The 27,356-nt window shown below is 43.3% G+C and overlaps 1 protein-coding gene across 3 annotated transcripts in view; it reads right to left on the bottom strand.

The window, feature by feature from the left end:
• ATM (ATM serine/threonine kinase) overlaps nucleotides 1-27,356 on the bottom strand; it is a 125,533-nt gene that overhangs the window by 2,567 nt on the left and 95,610 nt on the right. For 2 of the 3 annotated variants that reach the window (XM_039229142.1, XM_039229143.1), the window contains exons 45-62: nucleotides 26,954-27,058; nucleotides 25,608-25,727; nucleotides 24,023-24,257; nucleotides 23,360-23,527; nucleotides 22,053-22,166; nucleotides 21,108-21,325; nucleotides 19,886-20,093; nucleotides 19,208-19,321; nucleotides 18,701-18,859; nucleotides 17,899-18,037; nucleotides 16,816-16,898; nucleotides 14,978-15,118; nucleotides 13,913-14,029; nucleotides 10,765-10,914; nucleotides 8,664-8,829; nucleotides 7,209-7,295; nucleotides 6,601-6,715; nucleotides 5,350-5,413 (exon numbers count right to left, since the gene is read on the bottom strand). In XM_039229142.1, the coding sequence (XP_039085073.1) occupies nucleotides 5,350-5,413; nucleotides 6,601-6,715; nucleotides 7,209-7,295; nucleotides 8,664-8,829; nucleotides 10,765-10,914; nucleotides 13,913-14,029; nucleotides 14,978-15,118; nucleotides 16,816-16,898; nucleotides 17,899-18,037; nucleotides 18,701-18,859; nucleotides 19,208-19,321; nucleotides 19,886-20,093; nucleotides 21,108-21,325; nucleotides 22,053-22,166; nucleotides 23,360-23,527; nucleotides 24,023-24,257; nucleotides 25,608-25,727; nucleotides 26,954-27,058 (2,503 nt within the window). The remainder of the gene's footprint in view (nucleotides 1-5,349; nucleotides 5,414-6,600; nucleotides 6,716-7,208; nucleotides 7,296-8,663; nucleotides 8,830-10,764; nucleotides 10,915-13,912; nucleotides 14,030-14,977; nucleotides 15,119-16,815; nucleotides 16,899-17,898; nucleotides 18,038-18,700; nucleotides 18,860-19,207; nucleotides 19,322-19,885; nucleotides 20,094-21,107; nucleotides 21,326-22,052; nucleotides 22,167-23,359; nucleotides 23,528-24,022; nucleotides 24,258-25,607; nucleotides 25,728-26,953; nucleotides 27,059-27,356) is intronic. The other variant, XM_039229144.1, reaches the window with a different exon arrangement.

Raw genomic sequence — 27,356 nt, 5'->3', positions numbered from 1 at the left:
CTGGATCATAGGGCAGTTCTATTTTTAACTTTATGAGGAACCTCTACATTGTTTTCCACAGTGGCTATACCAGTTTGCATTCCCACCAACAGTGCAAGAGGGTTCTCCTTTCTTTGCATCCTTGCCAACATCTATCGTTTCTTGCGTTGCTGATTTGTGGCATTCTGACAGGTGTGAGGTTGACATTTTATTGTGGTTTTGATTTGCATTTCCCTGATGAGTGATGTTGAGCATCTTTTCATGTGTCTGTTGGCCATCTGGATGTCTTTGGGAAAATGTCTATTCATGTCTTCTGTTCATTTTTTAATTGGATTATTTGGTTTTTGGATGTTCAGTTTTATAAGCTCTTTATATATTTTGGATAGTAACCCTTTATCAGGTATGCCATTTGCAAATATCTTCTCCCATTCCATAGGTTGCCTTTTAGTTTTGTTGACTGTGTCCTTCACTGTGCAGAAGCTTTTTACTTTGATGAAGCCCCAATAGTTTATTATTTTTGCATCTGTTTTCCTTAGGAGACATATCTAGAAAACAAGTTGCTATGGCCAATGTCAAAGAAGTTACTGTCTGTGTTCTAAGATTTTTTATGGTTTCAGGTCTCACATTTAGGTCTTTAACCCATTTTGAATTTATTCGTGTGTGGTATCAGGAAGTGGTCCTGTTTCTTTCTTTTGCACATGGCTGTCCTGTTTTCCCAACACCATCTGTTGGAGAGACATTCTTTTTCCCATTTTATACTCTTTCCAGCTTTGTCAAAGATTAATTACCATATAACTGTGGGTTTATTTCTGGGTTTTCTGTTCTGTTCCGTTGACCTACGTGTCCGCTGTCATGCCGGTACCATACTGTTTTGATTACTACCGCTCTGTAAGGGAACTTCCAAGTCTGGAGCTGTGATGCCCCAGGCTCTGCTTTCCTTTTTCAGGACTCTGCTTTGGCTACTCGGGGCCTTTTGTGGTTCCAGACACATCTTAGGACTGTTTCTTCACCAGCTCTGTGAAAAATGCTGGTGGTATTTTGACAAAGATTGCAATAACTGTGCAGATTGCTTTGGGTAGTATAGCTATTTTAACAATATCTGTTCTTTCCATCCATGAGCATGGAATGTCTTCCTATCTCTGTGTGTCCTCTTTACTTCTTCATCAGTGTTTTATAGTTTTCAGAGTACACCTCTTTGGTTGGATTAATTCCCGGGTGTCTTATTTTTGATACAATTGTAAATGGGATTGTTTTCTTAATTTTGCTTTCTGTTGCTAAATTTTCATGTAGAAAAATGCAAAAGATTTCTGCACATTGATTTTGTGTCCTGCGACTTTACTGAATTCATTATCCCCGTTCTAGTCATGTTAGGTGGGATATATTGGGTAATTTCTGGCATCATGTCACCTGCAAATAGTGGAAGTTTTACTTCTTCTGACCAATTTGGATATCTTTTCTTTCTTTTTGTTGTCTGACTGCTGTGGCTAGGACTTTTACTACTCTGTTGGATAAAAGTGGTGAGAGTGGCCATCCTTGTTTTGTTCTTGATCTTAGGGGGAAAGCTCTTAGTTTCTCTCTACTGAATATGATGTTGGCTGTGGGTTTTTCATATAAGGCCTTTATTATGTTGAGGTATGTTCCCTCTAAATCTGCTTTGTTGAGGGTTTTTCTGATGAACTGTATTGTGTCAAATGCTTTTTCTCTGTCTACTGACATTATCATATGGTTTTTGTCTTTTCTCTTACTGATGTGATCCATCATGCTGTTTGCAAATAGTGAACCTCACCTGCACGCTGGGAATAAAGCCCACTTGATCATAGTGAATGGCTTTTTAAATGTACTGTTGCATTTGGTTTGCTAGTATTTTGTTGATGATTTCTACATCTATGTTTGTCAGAAGTACTGGCCTGTAGTTCTTTTTATGGTGTCTTTATCAGCGTGATACTGGCCTCATAGAATGAATCTGCAAGTCTTCCTTCCTCTTCTATTTTTTGGAATAGTTTATAAACAGAATAGGTATTAACTCTTCTTTATTTTTTAAATATAATTTATTGTTAAGTTGGCTAACATACAGTATATGCAGTGTGGTTTTGGTTTTGGGGGCAGATTCCCATGATTCATTGTTTACATGCAATACCCAGTGCTCATCCCAGCAAGTGCCTTCCTCAATGCCCATCACCCATTTTCCCCTCTCCCCGGCCTCCCCCGTCCACCTTCAGTTTGTTCTCTGTATTTAAGAGTCTCTTATGGTTTGCTGCTCTCCCTGTTTGCAATTCTTTTTTTTCCCCCCTTCTCTTCCTCCATGGTCTTCTGTTAAGTTTCCCAAGTTCCATATATGAGTGAAAAACCTGTGTCTTTCTCTGACTCATTTCACTCAGTAGAATACCCTCCAGTTCTATCCACGGTACTGCAAATGGCAGGATTTCATTCTTTCTCATTGCCAAGTAGTGTTCCATTGTGTATATAAGCCACATCTTTATTCATCCATTGATGAACATTTGGGCTCTTTCCATAATTTGGCTATTGTTGAATAGCACTACTACGGATTTATCCAAAGGATACAGGAGTATGAACTCTTCTTTAAATGTATGGTTGAAATTGCCTGTGAAGTCATCTGGTACTGGACTTCTGTTTGAGTAGGTAAGCAAAAAAATCACAATTTCATTGGTGGTAATCAGTCTGTCCAATTTTTTAATTTCTTCCTGCTTCAGTTTTGGTACGTTATATGTTCCTAGGAATTTACCCATTTCTTCCAGATTGTCTAATTTGTTGGCATAGTTTTTCACAATAATTCTCTTACAATTCTTTTTTTTTTTAAGTAGGCTTCATGCCCAACATGGAGCTTGAACTCACAACCCTGAGATCAAGACCTGAGCGGATATAGAGTGGACGCTTAACCAGCTGAGCCACCCAGGTGCCCTCAATTGTTTGTATTTCTGTACTGTTGGTTGATATTTCTCTTTTATAATCTTGTTGAGTCTTTTTTTTTTTTTTTATGAGTCTGGCTAGAGATTTATTAATTTTGTTAATCTTTTTAAAGAAATAGCTCCTGGTTTCATTGATCTGTTTGTTCTTGTTTTTTGTTGCTATATCATTTATTTCTGCTCTGATCTTTATTTCTTTCCCTCTCCTGGTTTTACGTTTTGTTATTGATTTCTATCTTCTATAGATACAAATGTAGGCTGTTTGAGACTTTGAAGTAGGCCTGTATTGGTATATACTTTCCTCTTAAAATTGCTTTTGCTGCATCCCAAAGATTTTGGACTGTTTTCATTTTCTTTTGTTTCCATGCACTTTTTGATTTCTTTGATTTCCTGGCTGGCCCATTCATTCTTTATTTATTTAATGTCCATCTATTTGTGGTCTTTCCAGATCTTGGGGCGGGGGTGGGGTGGGGAGGGGGCAGTGACTTCTAGTTGCATAGCTCTGTGGTCAGAAAAGATGTGTGGTATGACTTCAGTCTTTTTGAATTTGTTAAGGCTTGTTTTGTGGCCTAATATGTGATCTATTCTGGAGAATGTTTCATGTGCACTTGAAAAGGATACGTATTATGCAGTTTTAGGATGGAATGTTTTGAATATTTGGTTAAGTCCATCTGGTCCAGTTGGTCATTCAAAGCCACTACTTCCTTGTTGATTTCCTGTTTGGATAATCAGTGTAAATGGGATGTTTAAAATCCCCTACCTTTATTATAATACTACTGATTAGTTCCTTTATGTTTGTTATTAACTGTTTTATGCATTTGGATGCTCCCGTGTTGTGTGCATGTTTATAATTGTTGTTATCTTCTTGTGGGACTGGCCCCTTTATTTTATGGTGTCCTTCTTGGTCTGTTTTACAGTCTTTGTTTTAAAGTCCATTTGTCCTATATAAGTATTGCTACTTCTGCTTTCCTTGACATCATTTGCATGATTTTTCTCCATCCCCTCACTTTCAATCTGCTTGTGTCTTTCTTTAGGTCTGAAATGAGTCTCTGGTAGGCAACACATAGATAGGTCTCCTTTTAATCCACTCTGTCACCTAATGTCTTTTGATTGAAGCATTTAACCCATTTATATTCAAAGTAATTAGTGATAGATATGTAAATACTGCCATTTTGTTATTTGTTTTGTGTTTGTTTTTGTAGTTTTTCTCTGATCCTTCTCTTGGTCTCTTTCATGGTTTGCTGGCTTTCTTTAGTGATTATACTTGGATTCCTTTCTCTCTATTCTTTGCATATCTATTAGTGTTTTGTGGTTACCATTTGGTTTATATATGACACTTTCATATAGCAGTTTATCTGAAGCTGATGGCTGCTTAAGTTTGAACCCATAGGGTGGTACAATATATTAATCAACTAATGAAAAGAATGGAGGCTTCTATTGTTATAAAAAGCCTATAATGATGTTCTTGGGTTGAAGAAATAACATAAATTATTTCAAACCCTAGGGCTTCTGTTGGAATCATATTTACAAATTCTGAAATCAAAGAGGAACCAGAATATTTCAAAAGTTGACTTTAGTCTTACTGTCAGAACAGAACACAATAAAGGAACAGCTTCATTAAGCCAGACCAGGATTTCTCAATCTTGGGACTACTGACCCTTTGGGGCTGAATACTTTGCCGTGGGGGCCATCCTGTGCACTGCTGGAAGTTCAGTGGCATCCCTGGCCTCCACCCAGTAGATAGCGATAGCTACTGAAAAACACAAATGTTCCTGCCCCATCCCCAGAAGTATGCTTTGAGTAGGGTCAGCATCAATATTTTTTAAAAGCAGTACAGGTAATACTAAAGTACATTCCAGCTCCACCAGGTAAAGGAATAAAAGCTGAAGACTGTAAGTAAGGGAGGCTCGCCTATACTCTAGTCCCCATGTCTCCTTGTGGAGGAAACACTACTGGTCTCTTGCCCCACATACCCTTCCCCAGAGTGGTGAGTGCCTGCTTTAGGTACACAATTGTGTCCTGGGTGGAGCTAAGGTCATAAGCCTGGGAAATCTGCTTTACTTCCTTCCCTTTCTGCCTGATTAACGTGACTCAGTGATGAAACAGTTCTAAACCTGGTCAGGGAAAAGGAGATGCGACTTACTGATTTCTCTTAAAATCCTAACGGAAACCATTCTGAAAGCAAGTAATGCCTCAGGAGAGATCTACGATGTCAAAGTGCTGATTTATGAATTAAAAACGAGAGATTACGTATAATGCTGTAACATGCCCAGAAACTTGAGAGGACTAGAGACGTTCCTAAACCATGACTTACTGAGGTATGCACCCTCCCCCACCCCAGCATCTTTCCACCACATGAAAATGAAGCACCGATCCTCATGTCAGTGACTTCCTAACAAGATACACAGTCTGACTGCAATCAAGATTTCCTTGTAATGCGCCTTACCTCCACGATGGTTAACAGGGTTTCCTGAGAGCTTCTCATAACCTCCATGGTTTTCTCACAGCATCTACGAACACATTATAAATATGGATTTTGTTACACAATATTTCCAACATACCTTCATCTGTTATATATTCATGTATACTGTGCTGAGACTATTCTTGTTAATAACTCCCAAATTAATATCTCAAAGAGCAGAGTAGTAGGCAGACTGCGTTTTCAGTAAACGTTTTTGACAGGAATAGAAGTATCTATGTGAACGTAAGCTAAACATTTATAAGGATAAGCAAGCACTACTATGAAACAGTTCTCTGTCATTGATTATTGTAGTAATTTTTAGTTCACTTTGACTAGAATCTACTCTATTAAAAGCTGAGGACGCGGACCAATGCTGGGAAAACTATGGGGAGCTGTGAAATGCTCTCAGCAGGAACTGGTACCTCAGATGCTCCTTCAGCACAGGTTACAGGCCTGACAATGAGCACCCAAGGAGTTCTGAACAACTGCTTCCAGAGGAGCTAGGAAGGAGGTTAGTGTGTCATGTGGGGGTGAGGTCCCAGATGGTCAGAAGGAAGGGGAGAGTATTATTCTTGACCCTGGGTTTCTCCTTATTACCTGTAAAGCACTGGAACCTAATTTAGCAGTGAATTCTATAATCTATCAAATCAATAATCCAGATAATTTTGACACCAAAAGCCATCTGCTTTACCTACCTTTTTAAACACCTTCTGGGGGAAGTGGGTGGGGGATGGCTACCTGAGTGATCGGTACTAAGGAGGGCACTTGTGATGAGTACCGGGCGCTGTACATTAAGTGATGAAATCACTGAATTCTACTCCTGAACCAATACTACACTATGTGTTACCCAACCACAGGTGGTAGGTGGGGGAGGGGCACAGGAGGAAGGTGGTGCAAGGTACAAACTCCCAGGTAGGAGACAAGGACGAGACAGGGAACATAAAACAGGTGGACTCCGGTTAACACAACAGTGAACATTTGTTAACACTCTAACCCTGCTGTGTGGCACGTTAGGGGCGGGAATCCTAAGAGTTATCACAAACTTTTTTGTCTTTTTTCTTCTTTCTTTTTTTTAGTATCGGTACGAGGGGATGGATGTAGGCTGAAGCTACTGTCATCCTGTAACACACGTAAGTCAAACAAACCAGCATGCTGTGTGCCTTAGACTTCTACAGTGATGGACGTCAATTATCTTTTAATAAAAGTGGGGAGAAAAAGAAAGAAATACCCGCCTACCTTCTGAAGACCCCTTCGACACCAGTAATGCCCATCCCATCCACAATATCCCTGGTGAGTCTGAAAGGAACCGTCTCGGGAGTAGGGAGGATTTTACCCTGTTCAAAAGCGACTCCTACAGTAAACAGTACAGCAGCGTTAGGGGCGTCCACCCTCCCATGTGGCGTGCGAGCTGTGCCCAGACCCCACATAAGCTGTCACCAGCCGTCCCGAGCACCAGAACCCACAGCGGTGCAGTCCGTTTCTGCTCTGCCTGTCTAGGAGGTGCACCTCAGACTGAAAAACCACTTCAGATTTCAACATGCAGCCTTCACGCAGCCGTACTTAGCATCTTCCGTTCCCGCGAGATCATCTTCGTTCTTCCCCATTCCGTGTTTGCTGAAGACCCTCGCTCGCTGTTAAGACCTGCCATAAATGTCCTGTTCTACAAGCAGCCCTCATTATGGCGGCGGTTAGCCAGTCCCTCCTGCACGTGCTGATGCCACCTGAAACGTTTGCTGCTGTGGTGAATCTATATCTCCTTCACACCTGTAATATCCTGGGGGCAAACATCATTTCTTATTTTGTTAAACAGAATAAAGATGCCCTTCTCATCTTTCACTACTTACCTAAATCTATGTGTACGAGCTCTGCGGACTGCTCGTTTATCAAGATGTTCTGTACGTGTCTATCACCAAGTCCAAGTATGTACCCGACTAGGAAAGAAAACACAACAATGTGAGATCACTGGTACCTATTTCTAGAACACATTTAGCCATTATTTCAACTAATTCCACTGACAACATGACCTTTTAATGTAGGCTATTTAGCCTAAAGGCAGATACGTACATAACTTGCCACTTGGTGTGTAAGTCAAGTCTTGCCAGCTATTTTCATTTATACTGCATTTTACAAATCCTAGATGACGTGCTAAAAAAAAAAGCTTCCCCTTTACAAGTAATCTTATGTCTAAAAATATTAGTATGTGCGTTGAATATGAGTGAGGTTAAAGTCGAGACCCACCCATTATTTGGCAGGATCAAAGCAGTGTATTCTATGCACTCAAATATTTTACTGAGTATACTTTTAGAGTGAGAAGCCTATGGGTAAATTCTTCATTCTTCAGTAAAACTTTCTTCTGCTTGATGAATTACATGTCACACAAATTAATCATTAATTCATTTCATCAGGTATTTATCCAGGAAAAGCTGCATTTCTGTTTTCAGGATAGTTGAGGGCAGGCCTGAATGCTTTTAATCCAATGAAAACCACCGTGCGGTGTTCCAGAAGCAGTGAGGAACAGGGGTCGGGAAGCCTGTGTGCGTGGCCAGCGCGGTCGTTAACTGGCTCTACTTTCTGGTTTGTGAACTAAATTAGGTGAATCAGATTAGTTAATTCTTAATGTGGAAAAGAAGGTTTCGTGTTACCCAGAACTTTTTCAAAACCTCCATGCCCTGCCTTCTGGGAGTGTGGTACCAAAGTGATGGAGGGAGGGTCTTTATTAGTTAAAAATCGATAGATGAAAAGATCTCTGGTGTTCAACATTAGTTTTCATAGTTTAGGATTTTGTGAATTGCCCTATCTAGCTATTCCAATATCTTACCAATTAAAAAAAAAAATGGCCAAAATATGTATTGAGCACTGCATATTTAAGTATATACCATGATTTCTAATCCAAAAATAAAATCGATTAAGCAGATCCAATCACTGGGTGATATTAGAGATTCTGTGCAGAACAGAAACAATTAAAGGAGCTAAATTAAATATAGGTATCATGGGTTTTATGATTTTCCAAAGAAAATCTGAGAAAACAGTATATTGAGGGAAGGGAAAATACAAGGTATTCACTATTCAACAAGGTCTCATCTCTCTTCTTTGGTTGGAGTAGGAGAATCCTTCCCGGCAAAAGGTCGGAAGAGCTACAGTTAGAAGCTGAGAAAAGGGATGAACAAGAGACACGAGATCTCTCAATAAGGCTTGCCCGGCTGACTGGCACGTCACCACCACCACCAGCAACGCCCACCCCTGCCCGGAGCTCAGAAAGCAGCAAGTGCTGCATCTGCTGAGCTGTGTACAAAGCTTACCGATAGAAGAAGTAGCCACGCTGCGAGTATAAGCCAGTCGTTTCTCGAACCAAACAGCTGGGTCCAAGAATTTCTCCATGCAGAAGTAACGGAAAACTGGTTGAAAATTTTGGCAGATATCCATGAAGGTTTTGTATTTCTCTTCAAAAGACTTCTTTTGTACATCCTTTAGGAAGAGCCAATACAAAACTTTCTCAACGCTGTGCTCAACTACTTTTAACACCCACACGAAGTTTCTTGATAGAACTTAGTACGACAGGCATAGAGGCGACCAAAAGGTGAACAAGGCATCACCTCTACCACCGGAAGCTGCCGGTCTGCTCGGGGAAACAGTTACAAGTCAGAACCCCTGTGGGGCTCAGGGGTCCACCTTGGGGGAAAGGAGGCACACCAGCAGGGCCGTTATGTGTTTTAATTCAATCCTAATTTGAACAATTCTGTAATCTATTTGGATGTGAACACAAAACAGCCAGAGGCAGCTCTAGCCACACAGCCCCGGGGTCAACAGGAACAGAAAAGGAAGAACAGAAGAACCACTGATGGACAGCAGCTCACGTGCCTCAAATCCATCCTCCGACATCTTCTCACGTGTTTAATCCTTCCCTGAAGCAAAGTCTCTCTACTTCAGTGGGCCCAACTCGCAGCCCTGTGCCGGCCCCAATCTGCGTCTCTGGCCCAGTGTCTTTATTAAGCTCCAGCTCCATGTGCTTCTCCAGAGGCTCCCTCTGTATCCGCGCCAGGAGCACCCCCAAACCCGTTCTCCAGCAACTCCCTTGGCATCCGCACCAGGAGCATCCCCAAACCCAAACCGCTTCAAGTCTCAGCCGGCAAACCTCAGCCACTTCCTCTCCCCTTCTACCCCCTCATTGGAAAACTGGGGGCCACTAATGATTCTCTTCCCCAACCCCACTTCTAATCAGCCACCAAATCCCATCAGTTCTGTCCCCTTACGATTTCTGGTATGTTCTCCCATTCTCCACTCCTGTTATGAGTATTAGTACAGGACCCCTGTGTCATCCTTCTCGTCAGCCTCTCAAAAGTGTAGCCCCCAGTGCTGCGAGAGTCGTTTCTCTAACTGCAAACGTGGTACCAGCACCTTCTCAACAGTTCTCTGCTGCCCGCAGGATAAAGTGCAAATTTCCCAGCATTTCACAAAGCAACCCTTCATTTTCTAACGAACCATACTGCTGCAAGTCTCCTGTATCTCCGCCTCCTCTAAGACTAGGCCTGAGCCGTCTCTAACCGCCCGTCCATGCCCCTTCCTGCCCTTGGCCTGCGCTCCTGCTTAGAAAACCAGCTCAGTCAGTAATCTCAGCTCAGAGGTCTCTCTTCCACGAAGCCTCCAGAGTCCGACCCCACCCCTGCCTGTCCCAGGGAGAGCTGCCACCTGCCCTGCGCCGCGCCCCGGGCAGCCCGCCGTGGCAGCGCGTGCGGCGCTCTACCACACACTTCACATCTATTCACGTCTCTATGGAATAGGACAGGGAAAGGAAAAGAATGGATTTCAGAGTTGGACAGACAAGAGTCCAATCCTTGCTCCGCCATTTATTAGCTCACTGACCGCAGCCAGGTTATATTTCTGAATTTCCTCTCATTTTAAGATGGGAGAGGTATGGTGGTGATGAGTCCTAACGTCCATGCCGGGTCCGCACAGGAGCTGGGAGACAGGAGACGTTCAGTCACAGTTGCTGACGGGCCGAATGGCCGTCAGGCCAGGTGGCCAGCGTCTGTGGTACATGTCCTAAAGGGTCTGTCAGTCTCCTAGAACAACTACCTCATCGTCTGTTTTCTGGCTTTAGTCAGTGTTTTGAATCCACTTACCCCAAACTGGAAGCAAATTAGCATTCCACTAAGTGTTAAATCTCTCATCAGACCAAGGCTGTCACTTTATACAGTTGAAAAACTTTCCTTTTTTCACTCCCACAAACTTCCATTCCAGTGAGCCTTCCAGTGAGCCTGCCTCCTTCTCTTACTGTCACTAACCTTAGTACCATTACCTATGAAATGAAAATATTCTGTATCCTGTAACACTCGGTAACTTCCAGCTCTAATAAGCTGTTAAATACTCTCGCAATAATTCGTACTTTTGAGTGTCACTCACCATGATTTTCTTTTGGCACTGAAGGGCGCTGAAATCCCTCGGCCTGTATCTCTTATGAGCGCCATTCTCGTTGTTAACAAGAAATTCACCGATCGGGATGGTTCCTGTGCACCACTCGAGAACGCCACTCCGCTGAGAAAGCGGAACCACCTGAGTCCGGACGAGATACACTTGGATTACGCGAGGGTATTGACGGGCACACGGCGGCCACTCAACTCAGAGTCTGCGTGAAGCAGCTCTTCAGGTGGGACCGCTATTTCTCTGTGCAAAGGAGACAAAATTCCTTGGAGGAAAATGAACTTGAGCTCAAAGAACGAGACTTTCCAGCCTGCTGCGTGGACTCCCGAGGGCCTGCTCCTCTCTCCAGCTTCCGGGTTCGCCAAGGCCGGTGCTGCTAACTATCTACACTCTCCTCTCCGGCATCATCTGCGACGCAACAGTTTGCTCCACTTAGCAGGGAGCTGACTGCGTTCCTTACACTTTTAATAGCAAATAGATTTAAAGAGCGTCACTTTGGGAAATACTGAATATGATCATAATACTCTGATCATTAAAAGTCCATGTATTCTTGCTTTGTAGTCTTGTGAGCTACACCAAGAGGAAGTCTATTCCTGAACATGAAATGAGCAGTTTTACCACAAAGATTAAAAGCTAGGACATGTACAGATATATGTCAAGTTCAGAAAATGATATAAACAAACATCCTTTTACCCACTCATCAGCTTTCTCAAATGTAAAGATTTTCTCCTGTTTGCTGCAGAGATGAAGCTGCCTTTGGACCCCTTACTGGCCCCATGCCCTCTGCCACCAGTAACTTTATCTTGTTCCTCTATTTTCTGGTATATTTTTATTTGAAAGCAATATATGCATAAATGGTTGTAAGCTTTAAATACAGGAGTATTATATTCAGTGAATGCTTCTGCAATTTGCTGTTTTTTCACTCAACACTATTTCACCGTTAGTTGTGTTAGTACATGTAACTAAATGGCTTAACGAACCTATACTGTAGAAGTATACTGTAATTATCCACTTTCTACAATCTGCATGTTAACTGAAACTTACAAACTGTCCAGAGTCCCCTCAAGTGGTGGGACAGTGCCCTAGTGTCCTGGCTGGTGACTATCTCAGTCTCTCCGGGCACGTACATACCTGGGAACTAATACCTGGGTCACAGGGATGTTCACCTTCAACTTAGTTAACCAGGTATTGCCAAATACCTATCCAAAGTGCTTGTGCCAATCTATACACCCAGAAACAGAGTTCATTCCATAACCTTCCCAACATGTAGCACTGTTAAGGTTTCTATTTAAAGTGTACCAGTCTGAGACGTGTGAGATGGTAGCTCACTGTGGTTTCGATCTGTATCTTCAGATTCCCAGTGAGGCTGAGTAAAATCTGGCAGGTCATTCAAGTATTTTCCTCTTGTGACTTGTCTGTATTCTTTACCTGTTTTCCTACGGACATGTTAGTCTTTTTACAACTGGTTTGTAAGAGCTGTTTATATATTCTGTATATAAATCCCTTGTTATTAGTATTACAACAATTCTTTGTTGTTATTACCATCATCATCAAACTCGTTTTTCTTAGTTGGCCACTTGTCTTTACAGAATATTTGATTCTACAGTTTTTACTTTAATGTGCTCAAATAGGCTGCACTCTTTTATGGTTTGTGTCTTTCATTAATTTACTAACTTTGTGTGTTGAGGGTCGGTTCCGTGCTCACTGGTGCGTGTGTGTGGAGAGTGGCGTGTGGGGCACATGAGGACTGTGCTGTCCGACAGCTTCGCGCCAGTGACGGGACACATGCGCTCACAGACATGTAATGATGCCAGAAAACAAGGACGACGGGACGCAACAGGCATTGAAAATAGTAAGAGAGATCTGGGCAGAGCAGGGCTCCGGGAGTTGGTGACTGGACACAATGTGAATGAGGTGAGGGAGGGAGGCACGGGCTGAGGGAAGAGTATGCCAGGCAGAGAGGGATGAGGAAGCCCTGAGCTGAAACAAAACCGGGGCATCTATGCGAGAGCCGGAGACCAGGTGAGTCCAGGGGAGGCGACACCATCAGGAGGAGGAAGTGAGGGACAAGGGCGGGAGAGCAGCAGATAAAGGTGGAAAGGGAACAGGAGAGGCAAACCCTTTCCCTCAGGGTACCGTGAAGTCATCTGGAGTTCTGAGCAGGAAATGGACCTATTTATTCAGCCCTGGACTCTTTAAACAGATCGTTCTAGCTGTTGTGAGTGAAGCAGCTGTGGGGGGCTGAGGACAGAGGTAGGGGCTTAGCCAGACGCCACCGAAGAGACGTGAGTGCAGGGCGGGACTGGCAGACGTGCAAGTGGCTGGAACGAAGGTGGACGGGTAAGGACGTGCTGACGGAAGGGATGTGAGAAGGTGAGATATGAGAGGGACGGGGAGGGGTTACTAGGATGCTGAATATTTGGTGACATTTAGGAATTACTGCTAACTCTTTTAGGATGACAGTATCGTGGTTCTGTTTTCTTTTTTTAAAGAGACATTATCTTACCTAACTACACATTTAAATAAACGTTTACAGATGAAATATGACATTTTACTTCAAAGTAATATTGGAGAGGAGGAAGAGGGCGGAAGTAGAAATGAAACAAAATTATCCATGAGTTGATCACTACTGATCACTGGGTGATGGTAGGGGGAATTCACTACATTATTCTATCTACTTTTGTTATGTTTGAAATTTTTAACAGTACTTAAAGTAACAAGGAACTCGCACCTCCAGGATGTGGACTGAGCGCCGGGGTGAAGGTCCTGCTGAATGCGGAAGAGCCGCGGTGCGTGGTCTGGGATTGGGGGTGGAGGCACTCGCCCAGGACCTCTCAGACTCCGACACGGCGCCCTGATCTGGTCGGGAGCCAGCCCTCCCAAGGGCTGTGTGTGATCTGACACAGCCCTCCGTGACAGGCCGCGCAGGGAAGACGGCAGCGGGGAGCGGCCGGGACGCAGGGCCGCCGCCCCCGAGTGGCTGCTTCCCAGGCCCAGGCTGCAGGGAGCATTATGTGGCCCACGAGGTGTGCCATGTTTACCATCACAGGAAACGCTGGCGGGCCCCTCGTCTGGGTAACGGCATCTTTCCTGTGCTCTTGAGGAAGGAGCAGGGGCCGGAAGTACTCACCTTGTACGTGCAGATGGTCAATTTCCTCTTCCTGGTCTCGGTGTTTCTCTGCAGCAACGTGTTACACATCTGGAAGACCTGCTGCATGACGGCATCTTGTCTCAGGTCATCGCGGCCCTTCAGGGTACCAGACGCAAGTAAGAGGCGCGGTCCATTTGCTTTATTACAGGATCATGCAGAGGGTCACATCAGGACCACGACTGGGCCCTCAGAAATCAGCCCGGCCACAGCGCCTGGGGGGCTCAGCCGGTTAAGCATCTGACGTCAGCTCAGGTCATGATCTCACACTTGTGGGTTCGAGCCCTGCGTCAGGCTCTATGCTGACAGCTAGGGGCGGGGCGCCTGCTTCGGACTCTGTCTTCCCCTCTGTCCCTCCCCTGCTTGTGGCTCTTTCTGTCTCTCAAAACTAAGTAAACATTGAAAAAAAAGAAAGAAATCAATCTAGGCATCTGTACTTCTCACGGTCTCTTAACATAACTAAGACCCACTGCTACTCTCTCACTTAGAATTAGCTGTAACACTGGGGAGAGACCGATTCGGGAAAAAGCTTGCCCCGGCTGCGTGTGGAACCAGGCTAACTGCAACCCGTCTGTGGAGGCACAGCCCACTCTTCTCTTAAGTGTCTCCCAGGAGGCCCCCAGGGCTGGGGAGCAGAGTCAGGGAGGAAGCTGCCCCTTCCTGATACAGTTAACAGCAGCTGGCACAGTGCCAGACTCAGGACAGTCAGGCAAAGGCCCTCAGCTCGAACTATTCAAGAAAATAAGCAACAATCACTAAAGAGACTTTGCAGAACAAGCAAGCTGTGAACCTCCTCATACCTGTGCCTGGTACAGGTATTCTTTTACTTCAGTCAACTGTTATGATGATGGCTTTCCAGAGACACAAAAAAATTAGGAAAAGCAATCTGCTTCTAAAAATGATATAATTTATATTCTGTAAGTTTTCTTCCCTTGTAATTTTTGAGAAGAAAAATAAAGACCCAAAGCAAGAAGTACAAAAATACAGTTTTGTTGTGACTTTTCTCACTAAGCCGCTAAGAACCACACCACTTGAGGGGAGTCTCACCTTGACAAGCTGTCTCCTTTCCTTTCCATCAGAGCCCAAACAATCGATTATTTTAGGTAAATTTAAACCTCCTGCTAAACGAAATTCTGCTTTAAATGATTGTATCGTCACCAGATTTCCATATTCTCCTGTAGGGTCCACCTAGTAAAGAGTATAAATGTGACAAACAGGTCAGGTACATTACGGGTGTTTAAAGATAAATTAAAAATGACAATTTTACTCTTTTGTTAAAGTTTATTTATTTACTTAGAGAGAGAGAGTGTGTGCATGCGTGCAGGAGCGGCAGAGAGAAAGACAGAGAGAGAATCCCAAGCAGGCTCCATGCTCAGTGTGGAGCCCAGACATGGGGCTCTAACCCACAAACCGCTGAGACCATGGGCTGAGCCGAAATTATGAGTTGGATCCTTAACTGACTGAGCCACCCCGGTGCCCCTATAAACAACAATTTTCCTATGAAACACAGGAATGAATGACAACGTGCTGTGGGTTAAGGGCTAGAGTGGTAATTTACTTTCTGTTTAAATGAAAGAAACAAGGGGTGCCTGGGTGGCTCAGTTTGAGCAAGTGACTGTTGATTTCTGCTCAGGTCATGATCTCATGGTTTGTGAGTTCGAGCTCGATGCTGACAGTAGAGCCTATTTGGGATTCTGTCTCTTACCCTCTCTCTCTGCCCCTCCCCTACTTGTGCTCTCTGTCAAAATAAACTTAAAATATTCTTAACTTAAAAAAAAAAATAAATGAAAGAAACAAAATTCAACACAGGAAAGGTTTATAAAGTCACACAAGTTACCTCCCTAAGTTCCTCTCACTGAAAGAGGGGCACGCAGTGTTGGAAAAGTGTAGCCAAAAGCTGCTTTCAGGTCTGACCCCTGACTTTGTCTCTATTCAGTCATCTGAGAAATAGTTCTATTTATCACAAAAACATAGGAAGGTAAATTTTAGAGAAGTATAGAGAGTGGTTTCCAGGGTTGTAAGTGCTAAATCTGGCATTTTCTGGAACTATTGAGCCAACTACCTTTGCTAGTGTAGCTGGAAAAATATTAGTCCAGATGATGTGGCTACACTTCAAATCAAATAAGTACATATACTAAGAATGTAGTCAAAATGATCATTTTTCTTTCATTTTTAAAATATTTTTTCAAGTTTTTATTTAAAATCCAGGGTTAGTTTCAGGTATACAATACAGTGATTCAACACTTGCATACGTCACCTGGAGCTCATGACAGCAAGTGCATCCTTCACCCCACGACGTATAGCACCCATCCCCCCACCCGCCTCCCCTGACCACCAGTCTGGTCTCTGGAGTTAGGAGTCTGTTACTAAACTATCACCTTTATTATTACTACATGTATCCCTGCCAACGTGCTATTTCTAGCAAAAGATCACTGCGACACAGCTAGAAGTGTCACATATATTACAGTTACTACCATAACCTGAGCTCTAACACTTAATACCGTGACACAGCACAGTCAATACGGTCTAACACATCCAGGATTTTTAAAATACAAAGCATTTATGGACTTTCTTGCCAAGTTAAAAATTGGTCTTGGCATAAGCACGGGGAACCTTTCCTTATTTTGGCCAATGAAGGTGAGCATCTACAGACCTTCCCCCAGGGAAGACGGGAGGTGCAAAGCGGAAGGCGAGAGAAAAGCAAGCAGTACAGTCCTTTAAGTATTTTTAAGGGCTGGGTCAACGGAAACACAGAGTTTCTTTATATGAAAGTGCAATTTTGACTTTAAAATTTTTGAATTTAAAAAAAAAAGTCTGTTTCAAATGATTTACCCTAAGAGGAACTTAGCTCAATAAAAAAATCAAAACAGCTAATAGTAAATTACCTTAATTTCCATAGTTGGGACAACAACGTCTTCTAAATTCTTCAGTTTGGTAATTGGCTGGTCTGCTGGGATATTTATGCCTTCTGTGTTTAAAATAAAGAGGTTCTGGTGATCACCTGTACACTGAAGAACAGCTCGGAAGGGAAAGAGGGAGAGTTCAGCAGACACCACAGACCCCAACCTGTGGTTCGGACCCTGGTTCAGAAATGAAGAGCCAGGGCTTGGGATACGATGTAGCTCAGAGCAGAGCATGGCTGACACACGAATTTGCAGGTAACCTGGCACTAGTGATTAGGCCGATCCTGGCTGCGGGTCCATGCTGAGCACCTTAAGATAACTCCGTAAGTCTGTGCAGCACGTAGGTAATGTACTCCTGCCACGTCACTGTTAAACGTAACCAACGGACATGACAATTCATATCCTTTGCTTACAGGAATACCAGAGAAGTCTCGTTCTTATTTTAAACTAGCAACAACTTAAATGTGAAGACATGATCCTGAACAGAAGAGGGAATATAATTCTCCAAGTACACAGAGAGAGACTTTGGAGTGTATGCACATAACCAAATACTAGAGCAGCTCCTGATGACTCGCAGAGACACAGGAAGAAGAGGGAGGGATCATATGTGCGCAAGGCATTCTAACATTTGTGGAGGAAACAATAAGGCTTCTCACTCTTAAGTCCCAGAGAACAGCGAGTAACTGACATCATTTTAAGAAACTTTCGAACCTGAAAATGGTCATTTATTCAGTTATTTTAATGGACTTGTCTCGACACAATTAATTCTCTGCAACAAGTATTTGCACCAGAATATTACCCAGAGAAATCAATTAATTCAGTGCAGTCGTCTATCATCAGATAGATATAAGATATTAAATAAAAAGTGACCAGGGGATGGTGAAGCTACTGGATAAAAGTTAAGCTGCGGATCATGTGTGAATTGTAATCATAAGGACCTTCATGTCTGTAATTAACGTTATGTGTCTAAGTTAAAGAGATTACATATTAGTTAGGCTTTATAATTCACATATCCCCACAGAGAAAAACAGCAAGAAAACCACACTCTTTCTCCCCAACACATACTTCTCTGCGTCCTCCACTGAGTGGCATCTAAGTTTGCTAATATGATGTAAGCATCACAAAGTGCCTCGACGCTTCTGACCATCTGAGGTCTCCTACTTCTGATAGTACATATTATTCTGTTTGCAGCCTCGGTTCGATCCTGTTAGTAAAAAAACAAGCAAAAAACATTACATAAAGAAATACCCAGGGCGCCTGGGTGGCTCAGTCAGTTAAGTGTCCGACTCCCACTCAGGTCATGATCTCACGGTTTGTGGGTTCGAGCCCCGCGTTGGGCTCTGTGCTGACAGCTCAGACCCTGGAGCCTGCTTCGGATTCTGTGTCTCCTTCTCTCTCTGCCCCTTCCCTATTTGTGTTCTTTCTCTCTCTCAAAAATAAGTGAACGTAAAAAAGTTAAAATAAATAAATAATAAAGAAATTCCCAACACTTACACTTTTCAGAGTTATAACAAGAGGAACCACCAAATTTATGGACTGATCTAAGCACTGGAAAGACTCTTGTCCCTCAGAAATGAACAGAAGAGTCACCTTATGAATGAAACACATCAAAGGTATAATAATATTAACAGTAAATGACTTAGGTGTGTCTTGAAATCTGGCTTCTCTTTGCTCAATGTGAGGGGAAAACGTATTGGTATCTCCTATGCTTTGAGAATATTCAGGAATTTTGAACCATTTTTAGGTGGCATAAAAACAAAGGACTTAAAAACTGAATATGAACAACACACATTCTTAGAATTCCTGAGATTTAACAAATGAATATCCTGAGAAAAAAAGGAATACTCCAGTTCCGAAAGGTCTATACCTCATCAAGCTGAGAGCTTTGTTTAGGTGCGTGTTTACTCATTCTACTCCTCCTTGCCGCCTCTGGTTTCGTCAAAAATTCATCTTTGTTTGCATTCGCTAAGGCCAGTATAATGAACAAGGTATGATGGGGGTGGTCCATAGCGATTCTAGAGATAAGCTGTCAGAAAATAAAGAACTGTTAGTTTTATGCAGTCAACCAAACAGACAAAAATGGAAAATCTGTAATGTTTTTCATTTTGTCTGACAGGACACATGTCTCTCTCCCGGATGCCACGGTGGGCAGAGCATGTGTGTGTGTGGGACGGGGGAACGTGAGGAAGGACACAGAAATGAGTAACTTACGTAGAGAGAGATAAGACAAAAGGAGGTTTTTATTCCCGCCCTTTCACAGCATGATAAACACAACTTACTGGGATATTTTTATATTTTCATCTCCTCGAGTGGGAGAGTAGTATATAATACATGAAAGAAAAGCACCTGTGTTTTGGTTTGCAGGCGTGCTTACATTATTGAGGACTTCGTGGAATCCTAGGCCCCCCATCATTTTGGTCCCCATTCTAGCAGCCAGCTGGTACATAAGAGGCAGGAATTTGTACGACGGAATCTCCATTCCCTTGCTCTACCATAAAAAAGAAAACAAAAAACTTAAAAAACAGTGCGTTTCAAGAAGCCTCCTATCTGAGCAAATAACTTACTCTAAGATACGGCGACCAGCACAGCCATCTGCTGGTTGTTGATAAAACTGCACTAGTTGCCTTTCCCCCCTTAACATTCATTTTCTCAGTCTTCCGCGGTATTCTAGGCTGGATTCACTGGTGAGCCTCCGTGTTCCATCCTAAAGTGAACTGTGTTCAGACCCGGAGTGCGCGCCCTGATTACATCCCAGTGAGACGGGAGGGCTGCTGTGCTGGTGATGCCTGGGAGTCCGTGTGTAATAAAATGGGGAAAGTGGTTTCCCCGACGCCAGAGGTAGCAGGACTGAATGCAAGCGCGCGCGCGCGCGCGCGCACACACACACACACACACACTCTCTCTCTCTCTCTCTCTCTCTCTCTCTCGAGGAGTAGAGCACCGAGCCAAACGGCGGGGATACAAAGAATACCCAAAATCGCTGACACTGGCAGGCTCCTGTCTAAGCTTTTTAAGCGCAGGCTACAATCCGGGGTTTACAGAGATGACTTGCCTTCATCATGCCATTGACCTCAGCAACTCCAGAATTTTCGAGCCAGAGAGAACAAAGACGGAATATCCACATATCATGTCCTTCTCCGCTCAATAAGCAACTGATGTAGTTTTCAACTGCTTTACATAAGAAGCGCTTCCGGTCCTCTTTCAGGGCACGGAGCGCACATTCATCCAACTCCAGCTCTCGCTGCACCTTTATTGTGTATCTTGTGTTGGATAATTAAAGGAAAATACAAAATCCATCAGAGTATAGAACTACATCATACATGATACACAACATAAATGAAAAGTCAGGTATCCATCCTAGGAGAAAAGGCAAAATTCTAAATATTATAAGGGAACAAACAGTATTTCAAAGTAAGTCGGTGCAATTTAAAAGCCATTCTAGGGGTGCCTGGGTAGCTTAGTCGGTTAAGCGTCCGACTTTCGCTTAGGTCATGATCTCGCGGTTCGTGGGTTCAAGCCCCACGTCGGGCTCTGTGCTGACTGCCAGCTCAGAGCCTGGAGCCTCTTTCGGTCTGTGACTCCCTCTCTCTGACCCTCCCCTGCTCACGCTGTCTCTCTCTCCTAGAAATAAATAAAACATAAAAAAAAAAATTTAAAAAATAAATAAATAAATAAAAGCCATTCTAGGGGCATGTGGGTAGCTCAGTTGGTTAAATGCCCAACTCTTGACTTTGGCTCAGGTCATGATCTCACGGTTTGTGAGATCAGCCCTGTGTCGTACTCTTTGTGGAGGCTGCTTGGGATTCTCTCTCTGCCCTTCCCCACTTGTGAGTACACACACACACACACACACACACACACACACACACACTCTCTCTCTCCCTCTCTTCCTCTTTCTTGCTCTCAAAAATAAAAACAAACGTCAAAAGCCATCCTAGGCAACCAGGGACCAAGTGGACTCTACCCAAGATACCTACTTAACTTTATTCTCTACTTTCACTATCGTATTCAGACAAAAGGCAGGTCTGAATAAAGGGTTAAAAAAAACCCATACATCAGAATAGATAACTTCTGTCTTTAATTTCAACACCTATCTCTTTTTAACTATACTACAACAAACCCAAAAAGCAGAACAAAAAGCTAACATCCATACACTCTACAATGAGCTTAGAACCGCAGCGGGAAATCACGCTCTGGTTCTGTACATCTTCTCTGTATATAGTCACTGCATCTCTGTGCACCTTGTCACTTATCACTGGTGGACATCTAGTTACCTGGTGGTCTGAATTTTATGTTCCCTAAGAAGGCCCACTTCCTCTTTGGCCCTTTTCAGGAGAGCTTGCTTATTCTCAAATTCTGATGATTTCATGTAGTTTTCAATTCTCTGGTACTGAGTATCTGAGAACCGTGCTAATGAGAGAAATGCCTTCATTTTTCCATTTCTAAGCTCATCACTGCTTTCTCCATCATCATTTCTGGCAACTTCCACTGCCTTCAAGAAAACACAGTCATTTATGTTATATACACAGATACTAAATGTATCTAAAGAATCACTTAAAGAGACAGCCACCCTAAATTTCAATTATACATATTTTTATGGAGAAGCTAAATCATATGAAGTACACAGTATTTTGGATTTTCAAACAACTCTGACAGCATAGAAATAACGAAGACAGCTAATATTTTAAAGAACTATACAAAAACAAAGGGTTTCATAAAATGTAAAGACCATCATGTTATACTTTCATGCTACACTTAATTTACAGTGAGACAGCTACTTCCAAAATGAATTAAACTGAAGGAATAAGGGGGGAAACAGGAGGGGTAGAGGGGCCGGAGCACTAAGTCCTGGTCCTGTTTGTAGGGCAGCTGGGTTACAAGTGCACAGTCAACACTGACTTGCATGCTCCTTAGTCAGCTCTTCTTGTAGATCAGTAAATGGAGAAATGACAAGAAACAACTTGAGAGAGTAGCTTCCGGGAGTTGGGGGGTGGAGGGGTTGCTGAGGGAAGACATATCTGGGCTTCCTTTCAAAACAGGGTTCTTCTTTTTTACCACTGTTTCATCCACACTAAAAATTACACGGAGCTGCTACAGTATTAAATACCCCAAAACTGAAATCTTATTTTTATTTGTTTCTGAAATGCACTTGGCCTTGATGAAAGGATCAAGTGTCCTCGTGCTAAACAACTCTCCTCAGGCCTGTGAGAAAACCTTACCTTTTCCAGGTAGGTCTGCATGATGACTGCAGGGTTTTCTAAGCAAGTTTCCGCCAACCAGGTGCCGCAAACCCTCAGACATTCTGTGTACAGAAGTCTTAGGCTGGGATCGTTCTGTATACGAGAAGCAAAATCTTAAAATGTAATTCACAATCATGACTATGCGAAAGTATCTTCCATGTAGGGGAAAAGAGCAGGTTAAAAATATTTTCCCGCATATATGCCAGGCACTTCAGCAAGGCTTGACTTCTGTACATTACCTCATCTCAGCTCGAGGACCCGATGAGGCGAGCACTGTATTGCCCTTAATCTGCAGAGTGCGGCGGGAGACCAGACATATGGAGGGGACAGGTAACTCTAGCCAGGCTGACCCCGGGGCCCCCTTGTTAAGCAACGTGGGAACATCCTATTGTACCAGCTCCCAGAGCTCGGGTGTAGTGGTAGACTCTCGGATGAGGGAGGATGTCCTACAAGTGCCCAATACCGGAAATGCAGGTGGGCGTCAGAAGGACGGCACTGTGGCCACACCTGCAAACTCCATGTGATTCCCCCAAATGCCTCTACTTTGTCCATCACGTGCTGGAGAGAGAGCTAGAGGCATACAGATCTCCAGTAACCAGCAGATAATGTTAAATAAACTATTAGACATTTCCTAAGTATGAGGATTGACAACTTAATTGCCCCAAATTGCTATTGTTTTTTAACTTTGATTCTCTCACACATTTCTTCTTCCATTACTTTACTTCAGATTTATAGTCGCTGTATCTTTCCCCCTCCACCTCCTACAGTAGTTATTTCAGGTTTGTGTCCATCAGACGCTTCTCAAATTGTATATAGCTTTTTCTTTAAAAAAGGCTTAACACTGGGTTAAATCAAACAAATCTACCACAAGATGGACTAACAGAATCACTGTAAAGAGACAAAAAAATGAGTATTTCTAAACTTTTACAAAAATTAATTTTCCAGGCTCTTTTTTACAATTTCTTGCTCATAGATCAGTAAATTTGAAGGCTTTAATAAAACTGTGGATATATTAAAAATATTTTAGGGGGTGCCTGGGTGGCTCAGTCAGTTAAGTGTCTGACTTCAGCTCAGGTTATGATCTTGCAGTTCGTGAGTTTGAGCCCCGCGTCAGGCTCTGTGCTGACAGCTCAGAGCCTAGAGCCTGCTTCGGATTCTGTGTCTCCTTCTCTCTCTCCCAAAAATAAACAAATATTAAAAAAACTTAAATGAATATATTTTAAAGCTCAGTAATTGTTTTTTAACAGTAAAATACTAATTCAGTCAATTAAAAAAAAACAGTAAACCTCTGCACCACTGGCGTCCAGCTTCTTGATCATCTGTTTGAGGACGCTCAGGGCGAGACTCTGTTCCTTTCTCGCCCAAAAAACTTGTGCCTCCTCCAGCTGCCACTCGGAGACCCCACGACCAGCTGGGCTGTACTGTTTGATGTGAAATATTGCTCTTTCAGGGAGCTGAAATGAAAACGACATATGGGAATAAATACTGTTACTATTCCTACTGCTATTGCTAGGACGAATCATGGAGATAGCTAGTCCCATCGCTGATGGGGGTTTGTCACGATGGCCTCGAGTCCGCCTGTGCCTGCCTCGCTCAGCCCCACATCCACCTGGTTCTCTCACAAACATGTACGTATAGACGTATACACAAGCATACGTACGTACACACACGTGTGTGCGTGAGGCATATAAAATCACTAAATTGTATCAATATCGTAAGTTAGGTATCTTCTCATTTTAGAACCATGGGATTGAGTACTTAGTTAAGTACCCTGTCCAAGGCTTAAACTCAGGTCTGATGCCAAAAGGGGAAATCTTGAACTATTATGCTAAGCAATATTTCTATAGCAATCTGCTTCTCACTGACGCTTCTGTTTTACTCATGCTTTCCATTTTCTGGGTCATAAAGGAAAAAGTCATGGGGTGAGACATCATTTTCAATCCTATTACCTGAGTGTTCTTAAAAGTTCGGGCTAGTACAGAGAGTTCTACAAGGTGCTTGGTGAGAATATCCTTCAAACATTCTCTCTGGGAGTTTTCCATTTCCTTTTCCATCAAGATCTCCAAAATGACTCTGCGGAGAGCCATGATGGGCTCCTGAAAACTAAAGTCACTGTCCTTGAGAAGCTGGGAGTGTTTCCGCCACTGAGCATACACTTCGGAGGGCTGCCTATCCGGGGCTGACCTGAAAGCAACACCACAGAAGCCACGTAAGCAAGAGAAATGAAGGCCCCACTCGCCTACTGCACAGCTGCCGCAGCTAAGACACAGCACAAAGGAGTTTTTTTCAGTAACGACAAGAGAGCTTCAAAAGGATGCAAAATAAGCACCAAAGTTTAGACAACTACAAAACCATGAGGCCTGTGAGGGTCCGCACAGGAGATACAGGTGGTGAACGTTCTTAAAGGTTTTCTCTTCAACCTCACAAAAAGCAGCATTTCTAAGTGTATTTCTTCTGAAATGAGAACACCGTCATGAGGCCTGGCATCGGGACGCCTTCACCCCTAGCCCTGCTTCAATGCTCCCTGCAGATAAAGAAGGCCTGTCAGCAAGGCAATGGAGCAGACGTATTCATTTCTGCTGTGCCCAAGAGGGTGCAGGGGAGGACTCTGTGCATAATTACAGCTGCTAAAGAAGCCACAATTCAGGGAGGGATATGCTGGCACCCGGCAAAGGTCTCACTACCCAACATTATTTATTATTGTGCAATCAGTTTACATGAAAAGGGTGCTTCCCATGCAGCCACACTAAGCAATACTGTGCAATCTTTCAGGGCCACTGTACTGACAGGAATCAAGATGAAGCAGGGACAGTAAGAAGATGACAAGGTGGGGACTAGGAAACAAAAGCTTGTTCAGGAAGCTTCTAGTACAGCACGGCAGCACAGACCTAAAACGACACCAATGCCAATGCAGTGCTGAGACAGAGTGGCCATTCATGTGCTCTGGCAAAAAAAAACATGAAAAAGCAATTTTATGTGGGGTAGGAAGGGGGAGAGCTGTGAAGAATAAAGTACAGTGATGCTAAATCTTAAAAACCGGAATTTTCACAATAAATATTTTTGAAAATGTTTAAGAAGAGCACAGTTAATTAGGCCAGTCAACTTCTATCTTTTTTTTTTTTTTAATTTTTTTTTTTAATGTTTTATTTATTTCCAGGAGAGAGAGAGAGAGACAGCGTGAGCAGGGGAGAGTCAGAGAGAGAGGGAGTCACAGACTCTGAAACAGGCTCCAGGCTCTGAGCTGGCAGTCAGCACAGAGCCCGACGCAGGGCTCGAACCCACGAACCGCGAGATCATGACCTAAGCGAAAGTCGGACGCTTAACCGACTAAGCCACCCAGGCGCCCCCAGTCAACTTCTATCTTGACAGAAGAAATAACCCTGGGACTGTCTCCCATCTCAGTTGTTCCGTCAGGGCTCCCCTCCCGTCTCAGCTGTCCCGTCAGGGCTCCCCTCCCGTCTCAGTTGTCCGGTCAGGGCTCACCACACAGACCTGCCCTCAAGCAAGAGGCACAGTGTCGCGGGAACCACGTACCTGGAGAAAAGCTCCCCGATGTTTTCGAGCTCCCCAATGGCCTGCAGCCTGCTGAGGGTGGGGTAGAGCGAGTACACGGACTCGAGGCTGCCCCTACACAGCTCCTCCACTTCTCTCACCCTGGGGGCAAAAGACAGGACACTTGGGACACGAAGAGGTTTTCAGAAAGATCAAAGATCAGATCTGTGGATACAGCGTTCCTTCGCTGGCTCTGCTGCTGACCTAACACTGCTGAGACACGGTGGCCCCCGCGTCCCGCAGCGGAAACGCAATCCTTGCGCGGACCTGCACTGCATCCCGACCCTATGCTGCAGGCCATCTAACCCAGGCCACGTCAGTGCAGTCCCCTGAACCCAGGCTTCTTCGTTTTCAGAATTCTTCTGAAGATTAGAGAATCCACACAGAAAGAGCCTTACAAAATGGCCAGCACATAATAAGCACCAGAACGGCAGCAAATATTTCTGTAATAAAATACAGAATTTAACAGGTCACTAACTACCATTAAATAAACAGTCTATAACCTGTGTTAGCCTGTTATAGTTAAGTACCTTCTTGTGCATCATCTCATTGTGCCTGATAACAAGCCTAAGTCCTGGTGAGTACTAAGCACAGTCAGCACTTCACAAAAAGAATACCAGTGCTAACAGGTAAACGCCATACAACTACCAGCGGAGGTGAGGTTAAAACTCTCAGGACACAGGGGCCCGGGAACAGGACAGAGAGGCGGGCATCAAAAAGACATTCTCAAGGGCTCTGCATAAAAAGCTGATCTGTTCCCAAAGGGAATTTTTTTTTTTAAAGGAAAGAACAGATTTGAACCACATGAGCAAGTGAAAAGATTATTACATAAGAAAAAGATAATGTTAACAATTTACGTAAGCATGTAACATATGAGCACATTCCTCCATCTAAAACCAAAAAAAAAAAAGGTACCGTTATAGCACCATATATATGGATAGAGAATTCTCTCCTCTAAAACCTCTGAAACACGGGGAATGCCTTTCCATGACATAGAAAACACCCACAGTTCCTATACAAGCACTCCTGCAGAAGACAAATCTCATTGGAACCCTTACTTCTCAGATGTACACAAGCTACAACAGTGTTCATCAGAGAGTTTTGCCTCCCCCTTCTGCACTGTGGGAATCCCATCACTGACTGGCATGAGGTATTACACAGAGAAGGTGCTGACAGGAGAGTGGGAATGACGAAGAAACAACCTGACCAAAGCCACCAACTGCTTACCCGTCAGCAGTGCAAATCCCCTCGCTGAAATTACTCACCAAGTTTTCCGAAAAGCAGCCATGATGCTAAATGTTAAAATACAGTAACTCTTTTTATAATACCTGGCATATTTGAGGCTTTCATAAAATGTGGAGAATTCTCTATCTCTTAGAGACTGCAGAGCATTGTAGATGGATTCGTGGTAATTAGTTCCCTCCATTGCTTTGCTGAGATAATTAAAACAGAAGAGGAAAAGAAATATATTTAAAAACAAAAAATCTTAAAATGTACACGTAAAAATAACTGCACCAAAAAACCAAAATTTGACAACTAAAATTAAGGCGTCTCCATTTTAAAAAAGCATTTCTAGAACTTTTGGCAAGAAATACAAAGGATTTTGTGGATCATTTTATTTTTTTATTTTTTTTTTTTTTAAATATTTTTTTTAATGTTTTATTTATTTCTAGGAGAGAGAGAGAGAGACAGCGTGAGCAGGGGAGGGTCAGAGAGAGAGGGAGTCACAGA

This window comes from Hyaena hyaena, unplaced genomic scaffold (genome assembly GCF_003009895.1).
Source record: "Hyaena hyaena isolate Hyena2069 unplaced genomic scaffold, ASM300989v1 scaffold_36, whole genome shotgun sequence".
Taxonomy (NCBI): Eukaryota; Metazoa; Chordata; class Mammalia; order Carnivora; family Hyaenidae; genus Hyaena; species Hyaena hyaena.
Note: the sequence above shows the minus strand (reverse complement) of the source record. Positions and strands in the feature narration are given on the sequence as shown.